Source organism: Salmo trutta, chromosome 28 (assembly GCF_901001165.1).
Source record: "Salmo trutta chromosome 28, fSalTru1.1, whole genome shotgun sequence".
NCBI lineage: Eukaryota > Metazoa > Chordata > Actinopteri > Salmoniformes > Salmonidae > Salmo > Salmo trutta.
The window spans coordinates 17,286,724-17,305,228 of NC_042984.1; the positions used below are offsets into that span (position 1 = coordinate 17,286,724).

At 45.0% G+C, this 18,505-nt stretch overlaps 1 protein-coding gene across 1 annotated transcript in view; it reads right to left on the reverse strand.

Annotated features, from left to right (window-relative positions):
• Positions 1–7,751, reverse strand: part of LOC115165643 (uncharacterized) — a 48,875-nt gene extending 41,124 nt beyond the window's left edge. Inside the window, exon 1 of the mRNA XM_029718898.1 lies at positions 7,493–7,751. Within this exon, the coding sequence (XP_029574758.1) occupies positions 7,493–7,574 (82 nt within the window). The 5' untranslated portion in view covers positions 7,575–7,751. The remainder of the gene's footprint in view (positions 1–7,492) is intronic.
• Positions 7,752–18,505: the final 10,754 nt, after the last annotated feature.

Below are 18,505 nucleotides of genomic sequence, written 5' to 3' on the forward strand. Positions count from 1 at the left end.
GAACAGGGTGACTTTTCTTTGAATTAGCGACAGACGTTGGAACATTGTCCATGCATATCCTTGGACAGGAAATGGCTCTTATATCACTTGGCACACTGTGACCTCACTAAGCCTCAGAGCTAAGGAGACCGGGCCCATCAATAATACCCAGAACAGGCCTCCCACAGAGACACACACAGCAGGTTCACCAATCACCACACAGTGACACGGAGAGAGAGAGCCACCAGTCAAAAGCTAATGGTTCATAATGCCACAGGCATATTACAGTATACTGTAACTGCCACTCAATTTCCACCTCTGCTGGCTCTACATCTCTACACTCTACACTGCTATTGAAATCCACTCGAGAGCAAAGAGAAGAAACGTGGATGAGGCTTTGTTGTGCATTTGAAAAATGGTCTGAAACATGGCTCTGGTATTTCTTCAGCGCTAACAACGCTGTCATCTAAATTTGGACAGGCAGCCCCTCCGTAACATAAAACCTCAGTTTCCTAAATAGACCGTCCATCTCATTACTGAAGGATAGGCCAGGCCTTGTTCCTCAATACCAAGGCTGCGATCCAAAATGACATCCTATTCCCTACATAGTGCATTGCTTTTTACCAAGGACTCCGGTCAAAGTAGCCTAGAACACTATATTGGGAATAGGGTGTCATTTGGGACGCAACCCAAATACCAGCTGCTCTTACAGGCTTGTTCTTTCCCTCACAGCTCCCACTGTCAGAACCAAAGCTGGGCTGTTACTGTTGCTGAGTGCAGATGTTGCTGGATGGCTTCCAACAGCTTTTTGACATCAGAGTAGGGAGTGAAAGGGGAGAGGTTGTGTTAGAGTATATGTTAATGTATAGTTCCCCTCCAATGGCTAGCTTTATACAACGGTTTGGATTAAGGAGGGAAGAAGGAAAAGCAGAAAGATGGTGGGAAGAGTAAAAGACACACTGCCTGGTTAAACTCCCTGATTTCCCCTCATAGAGGAGACCTTCCCAGACACCAGGGTCCTTGCTGTTGCTTCACACTCTCTCACTCTCTCTCCCTCAAACTGCCATGAGAACAGAAAGTCCCAGTGCCATCCAAAGCAGGAACAGGATGTAATGTTATGTTTTCAATTAGCCAGCAGCATAAAGAAGGGCCCCAACGACCGAAGCATTTCTAGCTGAACATTAATTACAAGGAGCAATTACTCTAGCAGTGAAAGGGCCTCAGCCAAGCCTCATTAAAAGACCCTTTATTCCTCAGGCTAAATTGTACACACCACCATAAAGAGGCATGCCTCACTCTGCCTTCTCCTGACAAGCATGTCTTGCCTTCGACGACGTATACTTGTCATATACTTACTGTTATTGTAAACCTGCTGTGGTCTTATATGCTGACAGTCTGTGACATTACCATGACCTGGGATCTTCCAAACATGAGCTAAGTAAGTTTGCGATAAGCTTTCATCACTGCCTGAGCTCATGTAACAAGCATTGGTGATGACGCACATACTCCATGTCGATCTTTTGAAATTTCCCCTCATTTCAGGGTTGTTCATTAGTTTAACTCTGCATGACTTGAGTGTGGAAGACTGTTGTCTACAAGCTCCCAAGTGTTTCTGCTCCCTGTCCAAGGTTGCTGTGGTGTGTTGAAATCAAAGAGAACTAGGAGGAGAGGAGAGGGTTGTTGCTCCTCGTTTGAATCCCAATGGCACCCTATTCCCTATATAGTCCACTACTTTTCACTAACTCCATATTGGCCATGGTCAAAAGTAGTGCACTATATAGGGAATAGGGCGTAATTTAGGACGCAGCCTTGTTAAAGCCCCAACAGCTATAAAACTGCACCAGGGTGCCAGGGGATCATGGAACATAAAGATTGCTAGAAACAGCATAATGAGGAGAGGATGATTTGAATGGTAACACACTGTCTGTAATTCATTAAGACTGTTTAGTTGGGTAAATATGGTTGCTAGAGTCTGCAGTCTTTTGTATTTGTCTGGTTCATTGCCCTAGAAGGGTAATCATTCTGGGCAATTGTGATTGTTCTTATCCTTGGTTTTGTTGCCTTTTTTAATAAGTTTTCTTTGGAATAGGGTTGATAGAAGCCAAAGCCCAAATGAAGATGTTCTGTTGAACAGAACAGTTACTTGTGGAGTGTGTTGATGTAGTCCAGAGTGCGAGGCCATAGAATGGACAAAGGGGAGTGAGAAGTTTCCCTGTCGAACCCTGTAGCCAGATTGACACTGACAAACACGATGATTTCAACTTTATTTTTACAAAACCACTGAGGCAACTGCCATTTAACTGTAATCCAGCTCTAATGATTTGGTCTCATGGTCTTTGGACCATGACTATAAGCCCACGTGGACAGGACACGCACCCAACACCCTGCTCCCTCTGACATAACCCAGTCATCTGCCAGACTGTTATGTAAAAAGCCCCACACCCTCCTCTGGATGACGTGAGTCCACGTTAACCATCCTGACTTGGGACTGATGGAATGCTAGTCAATAGCTGAGAGCCATGAGAAAAAAGAGGGCCAATATTCTGCACTTGTTTATGTTGGCCGGAAATGTTGTCTGTTAAAGAGAGCGTTACGGAGTCAAACCATGGAGACATCAAGGGCACAATCTTATCATACAGTACCTCTCCCCATTGGTAATTGTCACGTCCTGGCCAGTATAAGGGTTAATTAGTATTGTAGTTTGGTCAGGACGTGACAGAGGGTATTTGTTTTATGTGGTTCAGGGTGGTGTGTTTGGTTAAAGGGTGTTTGATTTAGTATTTCCGGGGTTTTGGTTTATAGTCTATGTTTATGTATTTCTATGTCTAGTCTGGTGAGTGTGTTTCTATGTTGTGTTGATTGGGGTTGGGACTCTCAGTTGAAGGCAGGTGTTGTCTATCTGCCTTTGATTGAGAGTCCCATATATTAGGGTGTGTTTGTGGTTGTTATTTGTGGGTGATTGTTCTGTGTTGAGCCTATGCTTTGCAGACTGTCAGTTTATCGTTCGTTTTCTTGTTTGTTGTTTTTTTGTATTCGTGTTGATTTAATTAAATGTTCAAGATGAACTATATCGACTCTGCTGCGTATTGGTCATCCTTTTCCGACGACGATTTCGTTATATCGTCAGAAGACGAAGATACTTGTGACAGTAATGGCATGCCTCTCTCCTTGAACACTCCCACTACTGGTATTCAGATGTCCAATCAACTAACACATGATGGAGCTATCTTGCCTCTTTGTGTTGGTCTTCACTGTGCCGAGCTGTGTCCATATTCATTGAGACTTTATGGTTCACACCATCCTTAATGACTGTGCTGTGTCTAGCCGGGCTTTTTTGTTGTTGTTGTACCTGTTATTTAACTTATTTCTTTAAAATTATCAGACATGTAAAGGATGTGGTGTGAGGAGAGACAAGGATTGTATTCCCCCAAATAATAGGAATGCACTTTCACCCAAGTTGGAATGGTGGCGAATACTTTGGAATACGGATATCACAATGGCTCACTCAACTGTGCACAGGCACTGAATTAGTAGCACAAATGATGCAGCTCCTGGAGTACCAGCCCAGCCGTGAAATTAAACACATTTGCGTGTTTTTCTCTCTCTCCATATAACTCTAAAGCTAGATAGTTTTCCCTCTCCCCACAGAAAACTAGGGCTCCTTACATGAAATGTATTCCATGAGGCATTGGTATGACATCATGCAGCTTTTCTAACCCAGCCCATTTCACTGCTACATATTTGAGAGTCTACATAACTGCTGAATCAAAGCCACGGGAAACGGGAACATAAACTCAATCAGTGTTTGTGATGAAAGTGTGTAGTTTGAACATCTGGCTTGGATAAGAGTAGAATGTTAGTTCAGCTTAACACTTTCACCATTGAGTTGAGTCATAGAAAGCTTCCCCCCTCTGTCTTCTTCTCTCTTTTCTCTTCGTCTCTCTCTTACTCTTTCGATCTCTCCTCATCTGTCTCAGTCAGTGGCTGACACCTCTAAAGAAAGGTTTGCATTGGCATTCCTGCTGCAACATCTGATCCCTGCATGTACCATTGGAATGCATGGCCTTCCGTTGTCAGGTGCTTAGGAGCCCTAATGGCTACACAGAGGCTCCCATCTCAGTTACCCACTGTCAACTTTTAGTCACCATAGCCATGCTGCAACTGCTGTAGATGAGAGCTCAACTGTAACTGTAGCCTCCAATCTGTAACTCACCACAGTGGAGCTCCTGTGTCTGGGGGTCATGTGGTTGGTCTCAATGTTCTCTCCCCAGATGCAGGCTTTGCATGCTATGCTGCTATCAGACTATCCACAAACACGCATATTTGTATGAAAGATAAGCCCAGTGGCCCCTGGGAAATGAGTTTATTGGTTTCCAGATATATCCAGAGGCCTGTAATCTATGGTTCATGTCCGGCTCTTCTGAGTAGAAGCACAAAGAAGCCCTCTCTGGGCTAATTACATCACTAGCCCTAAATCCACTGTGTCATTGATTAAACCTAATCCACAGCAAATACCCTTCACGAACAAGACCACAACGGTCCTCTGAACATGCTGGATTCATCAAAACACCAAGACATAAAAAAAACGCCCGCGACTGGGGGACCCATGGGGCGGCGAACAATTGCACCAGAGTCATCCGGGTTAGGGGAGAGTTTGGCCGACCGGGATGTCCTTATCCCATTGCGCACTAGCGAATCCTGTGGCGGGCCGGGCGCAGTGCATGCTGACAGGGTCACCAGGTGCACGGTGTTTCCTTCGACACATTGGTGCGGCTGGCTTCTGGGTTAAGTGGGCATTGTGTCAAGAAGCAGTGCGGCTTGGTTGGGTTGTGTTTCGGAGGACGCACGGCTCTCGACCTTCGCCTCTCCCGAGTCTCTACGGGAGTTGCAGCGATGAGTCAAGACTGTAACTACCAATTGGATACCACAAAAAAGGGGTAAAAGTAACAAACATAAAAAAAATATATATGTAATAATAATTTAAACTCCCCAATATAGAGACAATGTTAACTGACCGTGAAACATTAAAGTAGTCTTCTTCTGGAGAATAAGGAATATTGACATCATGGAACTTGACCTCCAACCTCTTTATGTCTGTACAGCCAGAGAGCTGTAGTTTAGAAAAGTGGTTGAAAAGGGGGGATAATGGGGGCAGATATGGGACAGGGATCATGGGGGAAGATATGGGACAGGGATCATGGGGGCAGACATGGGACAGGGATCATGGGGGCAGATATGGGACAGCGATCATGGGGGAAGATATGGGACAGGGATCATGGGGGCAGATATGGGACAGGGCTCATGGGGGAAGATATGGGACAGGGATCATGGGGCAAGATATGGGACAGGGATCATGGGGGCAGACATGGGACAGGGATCATGGGGCAGATATGGGACAGGGATCATGGGGGCAGATATGGGACAGCGATCATGGGGGAAGATATGGGACAGGGAACATGGGGGCAGATATGGGACAGGGATCATGGGGGCAGATATGGGACAGGGATCATGGGGGCAGATATGGGACAGGGATCATGGGGGCAGATATGGGACAGGGATCATGGGGGCAGATATGGGACAGCGATCATGGGGGAAGATATGGGACAGGGAACATGGGGGCAGATATGGGACAGGGATCATGGGGGCAGACATGGGACAGGGATCATGGGGGCAGATATGGGACAGGGATCATGGGGGCAGACATGGGACACATTATTTAAAAATCAGTACCACCAGCTCCTACAAAACACCAGTCATCTAGGCCGTACACACACAACTGAATCACCAGGGCAACCATCTACAGCTGATTATGTTCCCGGGTTTGACAGAAATGTTCCAATGTTGTGCTCCAATACCTTATGCTGACCATTCCTTGGCAAATTCACATAGCAGTGCCGGTGGCACACAAGTGTCAACTATGTAGTAGGTTAGTGTGATCGGTGGAGTGTGGTCTGGAATGGAGGAGGATATAGGGAGGACTTGTGGCAACATCCCTGTGCTATTCTCAAAGTGAAACGCAAGAGCTGTTAACCTGAACAGGAATGGCAAACGTTCTACTCGTGTAAGGGTTTTATTCCAAACAATTTCACAATATTAATCTAAATAGTTGATAGTTAGTTGAACATCTAATAACCATTTGTAAGGAGACTCCAAATAAAGTAACTAAATAGCCTACAATTAAAGGCATAGTAAAAGCACAATACATCTATCTCTGTTTCAGATTAAGATGAATCTTAATGTGCCTTTCTAATGTGCCGTGCGCAAGTTCCTTTCCACTTTAGAGTAACTTCACTGTTTATTTCCATCCTTCTGGTTAGTCTGGCATAGTGTTCCCCCAGTTTACACTGTGCCAAAGAGCTTATGTTTTACTGTCCCAGTGCCCAGATGAGCCACTATGGAGTTCTGGAGAAGTCATCACGCAGACCGAACCAACACCAGTCCCACCAGTCTCATCTTCAAACCATAACATCACCAGGCAATTATCATCTATATTAACAGACTTAAGAGTGAGGTTTGGATCTGACTGCTGAAGCTTCCACTCACACCTTCCCAACATGAGGAAAAGAGAAGTACACGTATAAACAGAAATACCCACCACACACACAGCATGACAGTTTCCACCACCTAAGGGGCGTAATCTTGTGAATGTCATTTTACTCCCTGCTGAGTCACTTTCCCATATCTCTCTGTCATGCACATCCATTCCTTCTTCCCACCCATCCTGCTGGCTATAGTATAAACAGGATGCAGCTCCACAGGAGAAGCAGGAAACAAACACAGGATGAACTTCCTTCTCCTATTCAACTTCTAGAAACACAGATGAAAAGCCCCCAAACACACTGCGAAGATCAAATTGAACTTCCAGAAGTATATTTTCCCAATTTAAAAAGATTTAATCTGAGTAAAAGCTGACTGATGGACCTACATCTGAAATGAGCAGAGCATGTTTTAGAAGGAGTGGGCTCTCCATCTCTGCAAAGTGTATGCTTACACACACACACACACACACACACACACACACACACACACACACACTCTTCTCAGGATGTAGTCCATCATTATTTTTAATGGCAACTTTCCCCTTTGTGTCAGCTAGCCACATCCACAACTTTTTACCAGCCCTAAACTCCTAAAAGCTCATAGCTGCCTCATGTCACACCATAATAACAAAAGTATAACAGAACTCACGTGAAAAAGCCATATGTAATTTAAGATAATTGAAACTACATTATGGAACATTTTATTGGCATGTTCACCTCTCGGGGGAAAGTTGAAGTTAGGAATTCCTGTTGCACAGCATGTTGCACATGCTCATAAACCCTCCCATGGCTTGCTATACCTGGGTCATCTATACCTGGGTCATCTATACCTGGGTCAATCAGGCTTAGGTTTATTGAGGTACCATGCTTAGAGTTAGCTTACTAGCGTTATCCATAGTTGAAGATTGAGCACATAAGACACAGATAACTTCTAAGCCATGAGGTAGAGAGGGGTAAAGAGATGTACTACTCACTGTGTAGGAACAGAGCACAGAGAACCAGGGCTAGAGTCAACCCTCGCCAGGACCCATTCATTCTTCTCATGGACACAGCCATCCTCCAGTCCTTTGTGAGTGCAGCCGGTGTCTGAGTGTGTTTCCCTGTAGGAGTGTGTGAGAGAGAAAGAGAGAGCTAAGTAAGTGAGTGTTTGAGCGCTGGGGGAGTCTGTGTGTGTTTCCTGTGAATGCTCGCAGAGCGTGACAGACTGGCAGGATAAAGCGTGGCTTGTGTTCCGCTGGTTTTATATGGCCCCTCTCCTTTGCCCTCCCTCTCTCTCTCGCCCTCTCTCTTCCCCTCTCTCGCACCCTCTCTCTCCCACTCCCTCCTTCATTCTCCACACCCCTTTTCTCACTGGTTGGATTTAACCCCTCTGGGTCCTCCTCGTTTGTGTGCGTAAGAAAGAGCGCGTGTAAGAACCCGAGTCAGTGAGGGAGCAGGGCATACTGTAGTAAGTTTGTGTGAGTGCAATGGTAATATAATGCTGGTGTGACTTGCATATCAAGCCATCTGTCTGTCTGAGGCATACATCATTAGTACACATTTGTTGAAAACGAAGTAAATTCACATCAGGCTTTACGATCCACAAGTGAACTAGCACCACAGCTGTATATTTGGAGTTGACCCCAACCATGACTCGCTGTCCCCCTGAGTACCTAATTGAGACATACCAGTCCCAGGCAGCCTGCTGGCTCTGGCTCGTCTGATAGGCTGAGAGAGGTTCTGCTTTGAAGATGCCCCTGGTAAACAAGAAGTGCTCCCCCTGGTCTCATCTGCCTACCTGCTTCATATTGTGCTGCACAGCTGAGAGGCCTGTAAAAGTGCATGGCGTCACGCACATTGCTGTGCTGTGCCTGGGCTTTAGTGTGTCCCTGGACTGGTGAGTCAGAATTATACTGGGATGAGTCATCCACTGGACCCCCCTCCCCCTCCCACACACACACACACACACACACACACACACACACACACACACACACACACACACACACACACACACACACACACACACACACACACACACACACACACACACACACACACACACACACACACACACACACACACATACATACCAGGTACTTCTGCTCACACGCACAGACACACACAGCTGTTCACACTTGATGCCACTGGGATGTATAGCTGCCATTTTATGGACTACTGACCAATTATGCTATTCTGTGTGTTTTTTTGTTGCACTGATCTTAACTTTTTTTGTACATAATGTTTCCGCCATCGTTTCCTAGGACCGAAAAGAGCTTCTGGACATCAGAACAATGATCACTAACCTCCATTTGGATTAAGAATTTTACTTCAATGACTCGGCGGCGCAGGACACTGCTCACCCCAGACCAGGCCCTAATCGCCGACACCCTACCCCAGACCAGGCCCTCTGAAGAGGAAAGGATGGGGATGAGACAGCCTATTGGGAGGAGGTCAGAGACTTGGCAGTGTGGTGCCAAGACAACAACCTCTCCCTCAACGTCAGTGTGACAAAGGACTTGATCGTGGACTACAGGAAAACGGGCACATCACTAAGGATCTATCATGGTCCAAACACATCAACACAGTCGTGAAGAGGGCACGACCACACTTCACCCTTAGGAGGCTGACAATATTTGGCATGGGCCCTCAGATCCTCAAAAAGTTATACCCCTGCACCATCGAGAGCATCCTGACTGGCTGCATCCCCATTTGGTATGTCAACTGCTTGGCATCTGACCGCAAGGCGCTACAGAGCGTAGTGCGTACGAGCTCCCTGCCATCCACGACCTCTATACCAGGCGGTGTCAGAGGAAGCCACCCAAGCTGCAGACTGTTCTCTCTGCTACCGCACAGCTAGTCTGGAACCAACAGGACCCTGAACAGCTTCTAACCCCAAGCCATAAAACTTCTAAACAAGACTGTTAAATAGCTAATCAAATGGGTACCCAGACAACCTGTATTGACCCTTTTTTGCACTAACTCTATGCACACACACTGGACTCTACCCACACACTCGCACTGACACCCCAACACACACGCTGCTGCTAGTCACTTTACCTGTACCTATACAGTATGTACAGTATATAGCTACCTCAATTACCCTGTACACCTGCACATCGACTCGGTACTGGTACTCCCTGTATATAGCCATGTTATTTGTACTCTTTATTTTTATTCATTATTCACTGTGTCACTATTTTTTCTTACTTTTTTATCTAATCTTTAACTCTGCATTGTTGGAAAATGACCTGTAAGTAAGCATTTCACTGTTAGTCTATACGAAGCATGTGACAAATAACATTTTATTTGACACTCGTGGAAATCATAAAACCATATTCACACACACATGCCATACGCACACACTCACTGAAATCTATGGGATTATAATGATGACAGAACTATGTGAGTTTCTATTTAGAATTTTGGGGTTGCAAGTACAATTTGCAAATGTGTAATTACATTTTGCAAGCTTGTATCATCACTACTGTAAGTCGCTCTGGATAAGAGCGTCTGCTAAATTACTAAAATGTAAATGTAAAATGTGTATAATATGTAACAACGGTTGCAAACTTGTAACATGACATTTGAATACATTCAATTAGATTTGCAAGCATAATTTATTTTCATAATTATTGCAAGTCCATTTACGACTATGAATATTCTGCTGTGAATCAAAAATACACAGTTCTGTCACTGTTGTCTCGTTGTAGAAGGTTTTATGCATTTGTAGAAAGCGATTCGAAAGTCAAATTTTGACTTGTGCTCTGGGGCCACCTTTTACGGGGCGGCAGGTAGCCTAGTGGTTAGAGCATTGGACTAGTATCTGGAAGGTTGAAAGAGCGAATCCCCGAGCTGACAAGGTAAAAATCTGTCGTTCTGCCGCTGAACAAGGCAGTTAACCCACTGTTCTTAGGCCGTCATTGAAAATAAGAATTTGTTCTTAACTGACTTGCCTAGTTAAATAAAGGTAAAATTAAAAAAAAATACTCCTGACCAATGAGTTCCCTCTGCCAAAACAACAGCCACCTAACCATTTTCTGGATTGTTCCATCAATGAAATATCAGAAAGTAGCCAACCACATGAGCAGGAAAGGATGAATTAAAGAAAACCAAAATGATCTAATTGAAGGTAATTGTTGCTTTTATCTGTGTATATGGATTTTTGAGGGGAGTGAAAAGGCGTGACAGTCGTTTTTTTATCATGTGAAATATAATGGTTCATTTCAGATGAACTCCAGACCAGCCATTGCATTGACAGCCATTATTGCATTAGATGGTAAAGCTAGGATGAATGTCAGAGGCTATCAACTGGCTAGCTTTATCAGGCAGTTTTAGATGTGAGGGGAAAACAAATATATTTGCTAGTTAAGCATCTGATTGATAAAGTTGAAATAAATGCCATTGACTAGCTAGATGGCTAACTAAATTGAAACTGCTGGGGGAAAGGTAGCTAGCTAACTCCATCATCACTGCAGTGTAGCTAATGTTGGCTAGGTTTCTAGAAAATAAAAACTATTAACTGTAGCTATATTTGCTAGCTATATTTTAAAGACTTGCTACTGACTTTTGAACACTTTTTGTCAAACTGCTTCATTCCACTGCCTGTTGCTACTTCCTAATATTTGATTGGTGGAACAATCCAGCCAATGGTTAGGCGGTTGTGGTTTTGGTAAAGGGAACTGATTGGTCAGGAGTTTAAGGTCCTGCCCCCAGAGTGCAAATAAAATATTTACTTGCAAATCTCTTTCTACACATTGACAAAACTTTCTAAAATGAGACAACAGTGACAGAACTCAGAGAGCGTGCAGATTCAAAATCTGCAAGTGGATTTTTGATTCACAGAAGAATATACAACGGTTCCACCTATAAAAGTTGCGCCATACTGCAGCACATCTTGCGGGCTGCCGCAGAATTCTATGGCACGTTATTTAATTGTCAGCCATTGTTACCATTAATGCTAGCCGGTGCTAGTTTGACCACCAGAGGGAATATTTGAGAAGCATTTGATAGCCTTCAATAGTGGTTGTACTAGAGAATTTAAAATCTTTTTTGTAAGAACATAGTATATGGGATTGATTTTAAGAAATTTGGATTAATTAATTAGATTAATATTATGGTGTTTCTATTCCAAGAAAAGTGAAAAACGAAACCCTCAGGGTTTTAGTTAGGATGGAACGGAAAAAATGGATCTGTACAACGTGACGGTCGGGAGTAGGCTACAGTACTAAGAGCATAACATTCTAACTTCAATATCCTTTTTAAATAAATAAGACCTACACCACTTTTAACAGCACATTACTCAACACTAGTGAGACTCATGTCGCCTACAGTGTATCGAAATAGGTTTTTTCAATGACGTGACTCTCCATCAATAGTTACATTTAGAGGATTCTTCGTTAGGGTAAATCTGATCTGTGAGAATATCTAAGGGGCTTTTATATAATTCTAAATGAATTAATACAGTGCCCTGCAAAAGTATTTGCCCCCCTTGGTGTTTTTCCTATTTTGTTGCATTACAACCTGTAATTTAAATTGATTTTTATTTGGATTTCATGTAATAGACATACACAAAATAGTCCAAATTGGTGAAGTGAAATAAAAATAACTTGTTTCAAAAAATTATGAAAAATTTAAAAAGGAAAAGTGGTGCATGCATATGTATTCACCCCCTTTGCTATGAAACCCCTACATAAGATTTGGTGCCTTTAGAAGTCACATATTTAGTTAAATACAGTCCACCTGTGTGCAATCTAACTGCCACATGATCTGTCACATGTATATTTACACGTGTTCTGAAAGGCCCCAGAGTCTGCAACACCACTAAGCAAGGGGCACCACCATGCAAGCAGCACCATGAAGACCAATGGGCTCTCCAAACAGGTCAGGGACAAAGTTGTGGAGAAGTACAGATCAGGGTTGGGTTATAAAAACATATCTAAAACTTTGAACATCCCACAAAGCACCATTTAAATCCATTATGAAAAAATGGAAAGAATATGGCACCACAATAAACCTGCCAAGAGAGGGCCGCCCACCAAAACTCACGGATCAGGCAAGGAGGGCATTAGTCAGAGAGGCAACAAAGAGACCAAAGATAACCCTGAAGGAGCTGCAAAGCTCCACAGCAGAGATTGGAGTATCTGTCCATAGGACCACTTTAAGCCGTACACTCCACTGAGCTGGGCTTTACGGGAGAGTGACCAGATAAAAGTCATTGCTTAAAGAAAAAAATAAGCAAACACATTTGGTGTTTGCTAAAAGGCATGTGGGAGACTCCCCAAACATATGGAAGAATGTACTTTGGTCAGATGAGACTAAAATGTAGCTTTTTGGCCATCGAGGAAAATGCTTGTCTGGCACAAATCCAACACCTCTCATCACCCCTAGAACAGCATCCCCACAGTGAAGCATGGTGGTGGCAGCATCATGCTGTGGGGATGTTTTTCATCGGCAGGGACTGGGAAACTGGTCAGAATTGAAGGAATGATTGATGGCGCTAAATACAGGGAAATTCTTGAGGGAAACCTGTTTCAGTCTTCCAGAGATTTGAGCCTGGGATGGAGGTTCACCTTCCAGCAGTACAATGACCCTAAGCATACTGCTAAAGCAACACTTGAGTGGTTTAAGGGTAAACATTTAAATGTCTTGGAATGGCCTAGTTAAAGCCCAGACCTCAATCCAATTGAGAATCTGTGGTATGACTTAAAGATTGCTGTACACCAGCAGGAACCCATCCAACTTGAAGGAGCTGGAGCAGAATTGCCTTGAAGAATGGGAAATAAATCCCAGTGGCTAGATGTGCCAAGCTCATAGAGACATATCCCAAGAGACTTGCAGCTGTATTTGCTGCAAAAGGTGACTCTACAAAGTATTGACTTTGGGGGGGTGAATAGTTATGCACGCTCAAGTTTTCAATTTTTTTGTCTTATTTCTTGTTTGTTTCACAAGAAAAAGTATTTTGCATCTTCTAAGTGGTAGACATGTTCTGTAAATCAAAAGATACAAATCCCCCAAAATCTATTTTAATTCCAGGTGGTAAGGCAACAAAATAGAAAAAATGCCAAGGGGGTGAATACTTTCGCAAGGCACTATAATAATAATTATCACTTTGTTTAAAAAATAAAGATATTTTGGTGATGATATCGTTTTCATTTAATCTAGAGTGAGCGAGGAAAAAGGCCATTCTTGACCATTGTGAGACATTCTCACTGATTTGTAAATAAAGCCAGTTTGTTATTAAGAATGATTTATTTCTGTTTTTAGAGGGAGATAAACCAAAAGCCGCCTCATGGGTCTCCCGGTGGCGGCCGGCACAGGTATCAAACCAGCATCTGTAGCAACGCAGTTTGCACTGCAATGCAGTGTCTTAGGCTGCTGCGCCACTCGGGAGGTCCCATCCACAAAGTTTTTAATGCTGATCAATTGCCCTTGCACAAAGTATCAAAATACAAAGAGGTGTTGGTAAGCGTATAGTGTCCTGCTAATAGCTCATAATGAGCTGTTATTATACTGTCCAGGTCAGGATAATCAAAAAATGTCTTTATTAACTTGTTAGGGCTAGGCCCCTTTCTTCTCCACTTCCTGTCTGAATGACATGCCCAAAGTAAACTGCCTGTAGCTCAGAACCTGAAGCCAGGATATGCATATAATTGGTACAATTGGAAAGAAAACACTTTGAAGTTTGTAGAAATGTTAAAATAATGTAGGAGAATATAACATAATAGATATGGTAGGAGAAAATACAAAGAAAAACCAACCTGAAATGTTTTTTGAGAGAGACCAGGTCATATTGAAAATTAGTTCCCTGGATGTAATTGTGTCAGCAGTCTATGTTCAAGGTTTCAGGCTTGTAACTTCAAAAACGAATAAGAAATATCAGAAATACAATGAAGACATTACGGACCTGCTAAAATCGGTTTCCTATTGAACATACTTCTTTCGGAAATAAATATTATAGTTTGATTACATTTTAGGGTATCTGAGGAGTAAATAGAAATGTATTTTGACTTGTTGAAACAAAGTTTAGGGGTAGATTTTCGGATTCCTTTCTCTGCAAGTTGAACGAGTGGATTAATCAAATCGATGGCGCCAACTAAACTATTTTATCTAACAAAACAACACTACATGTTATAGCTGGGACCCGTTGGATGAAAAATCAGAGGAAGATTAAAAAAATAAGTGAATATTTAATCGTTATATGTGAATGTATGAAACCAGTGCCGGTGGAAAAATATTTTGATGTGGGGCGCCATCCTCAAACAATCGCATGGCATGTTTTCGCTGTAATAGCTACTGTAAATCAGACAGTGCTGTTAGATTAACAATAATTTAAGCTTTCAGCCGAGATAAGACACTTATATGTACATAAATGTTTAAAATCCATAATATTTATGATTGTTTATTTGAATTGTGCGCCCTCCAGTTTCACCGGAAGATGTCCCTCTAGTGAGACACCTATCCTTTTAAAGACTATCAGAAAGAATGTTGGTACTTATTTATTTTGACCCAAAGCCATGAATGAGTGAGTCACTCAGCTTTATGTAGGTGACGAGGCTATATGACAGTGCCATCAACTTGATAATTTAGCAGACATCACTTGCTTAGTCAACACATATATCTTAAGAATATCATGGAATATAATTGAACATTTTCGTTTCTCCCTGATTGTCTCAGCACAGTGTGAAACGGTGCTGAAATAGTTGACCACAGCGGGTAGGCCATAAACTGTATAACGATATTTTGGAGAATATTTTGTAAAAAAACAAAAGAAGTCAGCGATTGTAATCTGAATCAAGGCCAAAATAATATTTATAAAGGCCAAAATATTTATTTATGTTTTTAGAGGGAGGGAAACCATTAGCCCACCATGCCTATTTTTTGGACAAGTACATCCCAGACAGCCAAACCCTCCCCTAACCCAGATAACGCTGGGCCAATTGTGCACCACTCTATGGGACTCCCAATTACAGTCAAATGTAATACAGCCTGGATTTGAAACAGAGACTGTAGGGATGCCTCTTGCATTGAGATGCAGTGCCTTAGACCACTGCGCCACTCGGGAGCCATGACGTTGTTTGGAGAATTTGTAACGATTGTCGTCGGGAGACGAGGAAGCGGACCAAAACGCAGCTGGGAGCGAATACATGTTTATTTAACACACTAGAATTAAACATGTACACAAAATCAAGGAAAAACTGCCAATACGTTACGTGCTCAAATAACGAGACAACAACCCACAAACATCGTGGGGGAAAAGGAACTTAAATGTGATTCCCAATCAGACTTCACAAGCGACAGCTGTCTGATTGGGAAATCACCCGAGCCCAACATAGAAATAAAACACAAAGAAAGGCTATAACCAAAACATAGAAAATAAAGCATAGAAATGCCACACCCTGACCAAAATAGCAGAGTTCACCTGGTCAGGGCATGACAGTACCCCCCCTCCAACGGTGCGTACTCCCGGCGCACCAACCTAAAGTCTATTAGGGGGGGGACCCGGGTGGGCGCCTCACCCTCGGTGGAGGCTCTGGCCCCGGGCGTGTTTCTCCCCCTGCCTCCACCCTAGCCCTACCCCTCTGGCCCGGACTGGACCACTGTGGAGCGGCATGCTCAGGCTCCGGAGTGGAGCCGTCGACCTGAACAGGATTGGGCACCGGTGGACCAGACACGGGCCGTGCCGGACTGTGGACACGCACCGTGGGCTTGGTGCGGGGAACAGGAACGGGCCGGACAGGACTGTGGACACACACCGTGGGCTTGGTGCGGGGAACAGGGACGGGCCGGACAGGACTGTGGACACGCACCGTGGACTTGGTGCGGGGAACAGGGACGGGCCGGACAGGACTGTGGACACGCACCGTGGGCTTGGTGCGGGGAACAGGGATGGGCCGGACAGGACTGGGGACACGCACCACTAACCTGGTGCGGGGAGCAGGGACGGGCCGGACAGGACTGGGGACACGCACCACTAACCTGGTGCGGGGAGCAGGGACGGGCCGGGCCGGACTGGGGACACGCACCACTAACCTGGTGCGGGGAGCAGGGACGGGCCGGACAGGACTGAGGACACGCACCACTAACCTGGTGCGGGGAGTAGGGACGGGCCAGACAGGACTGTGAACACGTACCGTGGACTTGGTGCGGGGAACAGGGACGGGCCGGACAGGACTGTGGACACGCACCGTGGGCTTGGTGCGGGGAACAGGGATGGGCCGGACAGGACTGGGGACACGCACCACTAACCTGGTGCGGGGAGCAGGGACGGGCCGGACAGGACTGGGGACACGCACCACTAACCTGGTGCGGGGAGCAGGGACGGGCCGGGCCGGACAGGACTGGGGACACGCACCACTAACCTGGTGCGGGGAGCAGGGACGGGCCGGGCCGGACTGGGGACACGCACCACTAACCTGGTGCGGGGAGTAGGGACGGGCCAGACAGGACTGTGAACACGTACTGGTGACCTGAAGCGTGGAGCCGGTTTAGCAACTCGTCCTGGCTGGATGCCCATCCTAGCACGGCATGTGCTGGGCATGTCCACCGGACGCACCGGGCTGTGCGGACGCACTGGCGACACAGCGCGCAACTCCGCTTCCCATGGCTTGGTGCGGGGAGCAGGGACGGGCCGGACAGGACTGGGTACACGCACCGTGGGCTTGGTGCGGGGAACAGGAACGGGCCAGACAGGACTGTGACCACGCACTGGTGACCTGAAGCGTGGAGCCGGTTTAGCCACTCGTCCTGGCTGGATGCCCATCCTAGCACGGCATGTGCTGGGCATGTCCACCGGACGCACCGGGCTGTGCGGGCGCACTGGCGACACAGCGCGCAACTCAGCATACCATGGCTCCTCCTCCAGATCTTCCCTCTGCAGGTCCTCAATCAAACGCCTCATCTCCTTCTCTTCCTCCGCCGTCATCCCCCATGAGAGCAGTGGTCTGGGCTCTTCCTCTGCCCTTCCGGACCACCCCATTAGCCCCCCCAAAAAATTTTCTTGGGGGTGTTTTCCGGGCCTCCTCGACCGCCGCCTGCGACTCCGTCTACCGGCTGGCTTTACCTCCTCGACCTGGGAATCCTTCCGCCAGGGTCCTCTCCCCGACATGATCTCCTCCCAGGTCCAGAACTCCTTCCCCTCGCGAGCCCATCTCTCGCGCTCCTTTTCCTCCCGCTGCTTGGTCCTGGTTCGGTGGGTTGTTCTGTAACGATTGTCGTCGGGAGACGAGGAAGCGGACCAAAACGCAGCTGGGAGCGAATACATGTTTATTTAACACACTAGAATTAAACATGTACACAAAATCAAGGAAAAACTGCCAATACGTTACGTGCTCAAATAACGAGACAACAACCCACAAACATCGTGGGGGAAAAGGAACTTAAATGTGATTCACCCGAGCCCAACATAGAAATAAAACACAAAGAAAGGCTATAACCAAAACATAGAAAATAAAGCATAGAAATGCCACACCCTGACCAAAATAGCAGAGTTCACCTGGTCAGGGCGTGACAGAATTCACAGCCTGCTATGCTTGTGAAAAACAGGGTTAATAATATATCTGTGAGAATATCTAAGGGGCTTTTATATAATTCTAAATTAATTATATAATAATAATAATAATAATAAAAGGCCTTTCTTGAACATGGGGTGAGACATTGTTACTAATTTGTAAATAAATCCAGTTTGTTATTTAGAATGATTTATTTCTGTTTTTAGAGGGAGAACAACTAAAAGCCCACAGTCACCTCATGGCATTGTACAACGTGGCCAGTTGAGAGTAGGCTACAGTACTACAGTAAGAGCAAAATAATCCTAACATTTCCACACCCTAACTGAAGTCTAAGTTTCTCTTAGAATAAAAACCTTAGTGTCACAACAGTTTTAGTAAGTAATACTGAAGTTGTGCACAATTATCAGTTTCTATTTGGTTTATGTCACCCATTCATTGTCAGTTAGAGACACAGTAGTGCCTTGGGACCCAAAAGCATAATCAGTGCTCAAACTCCCC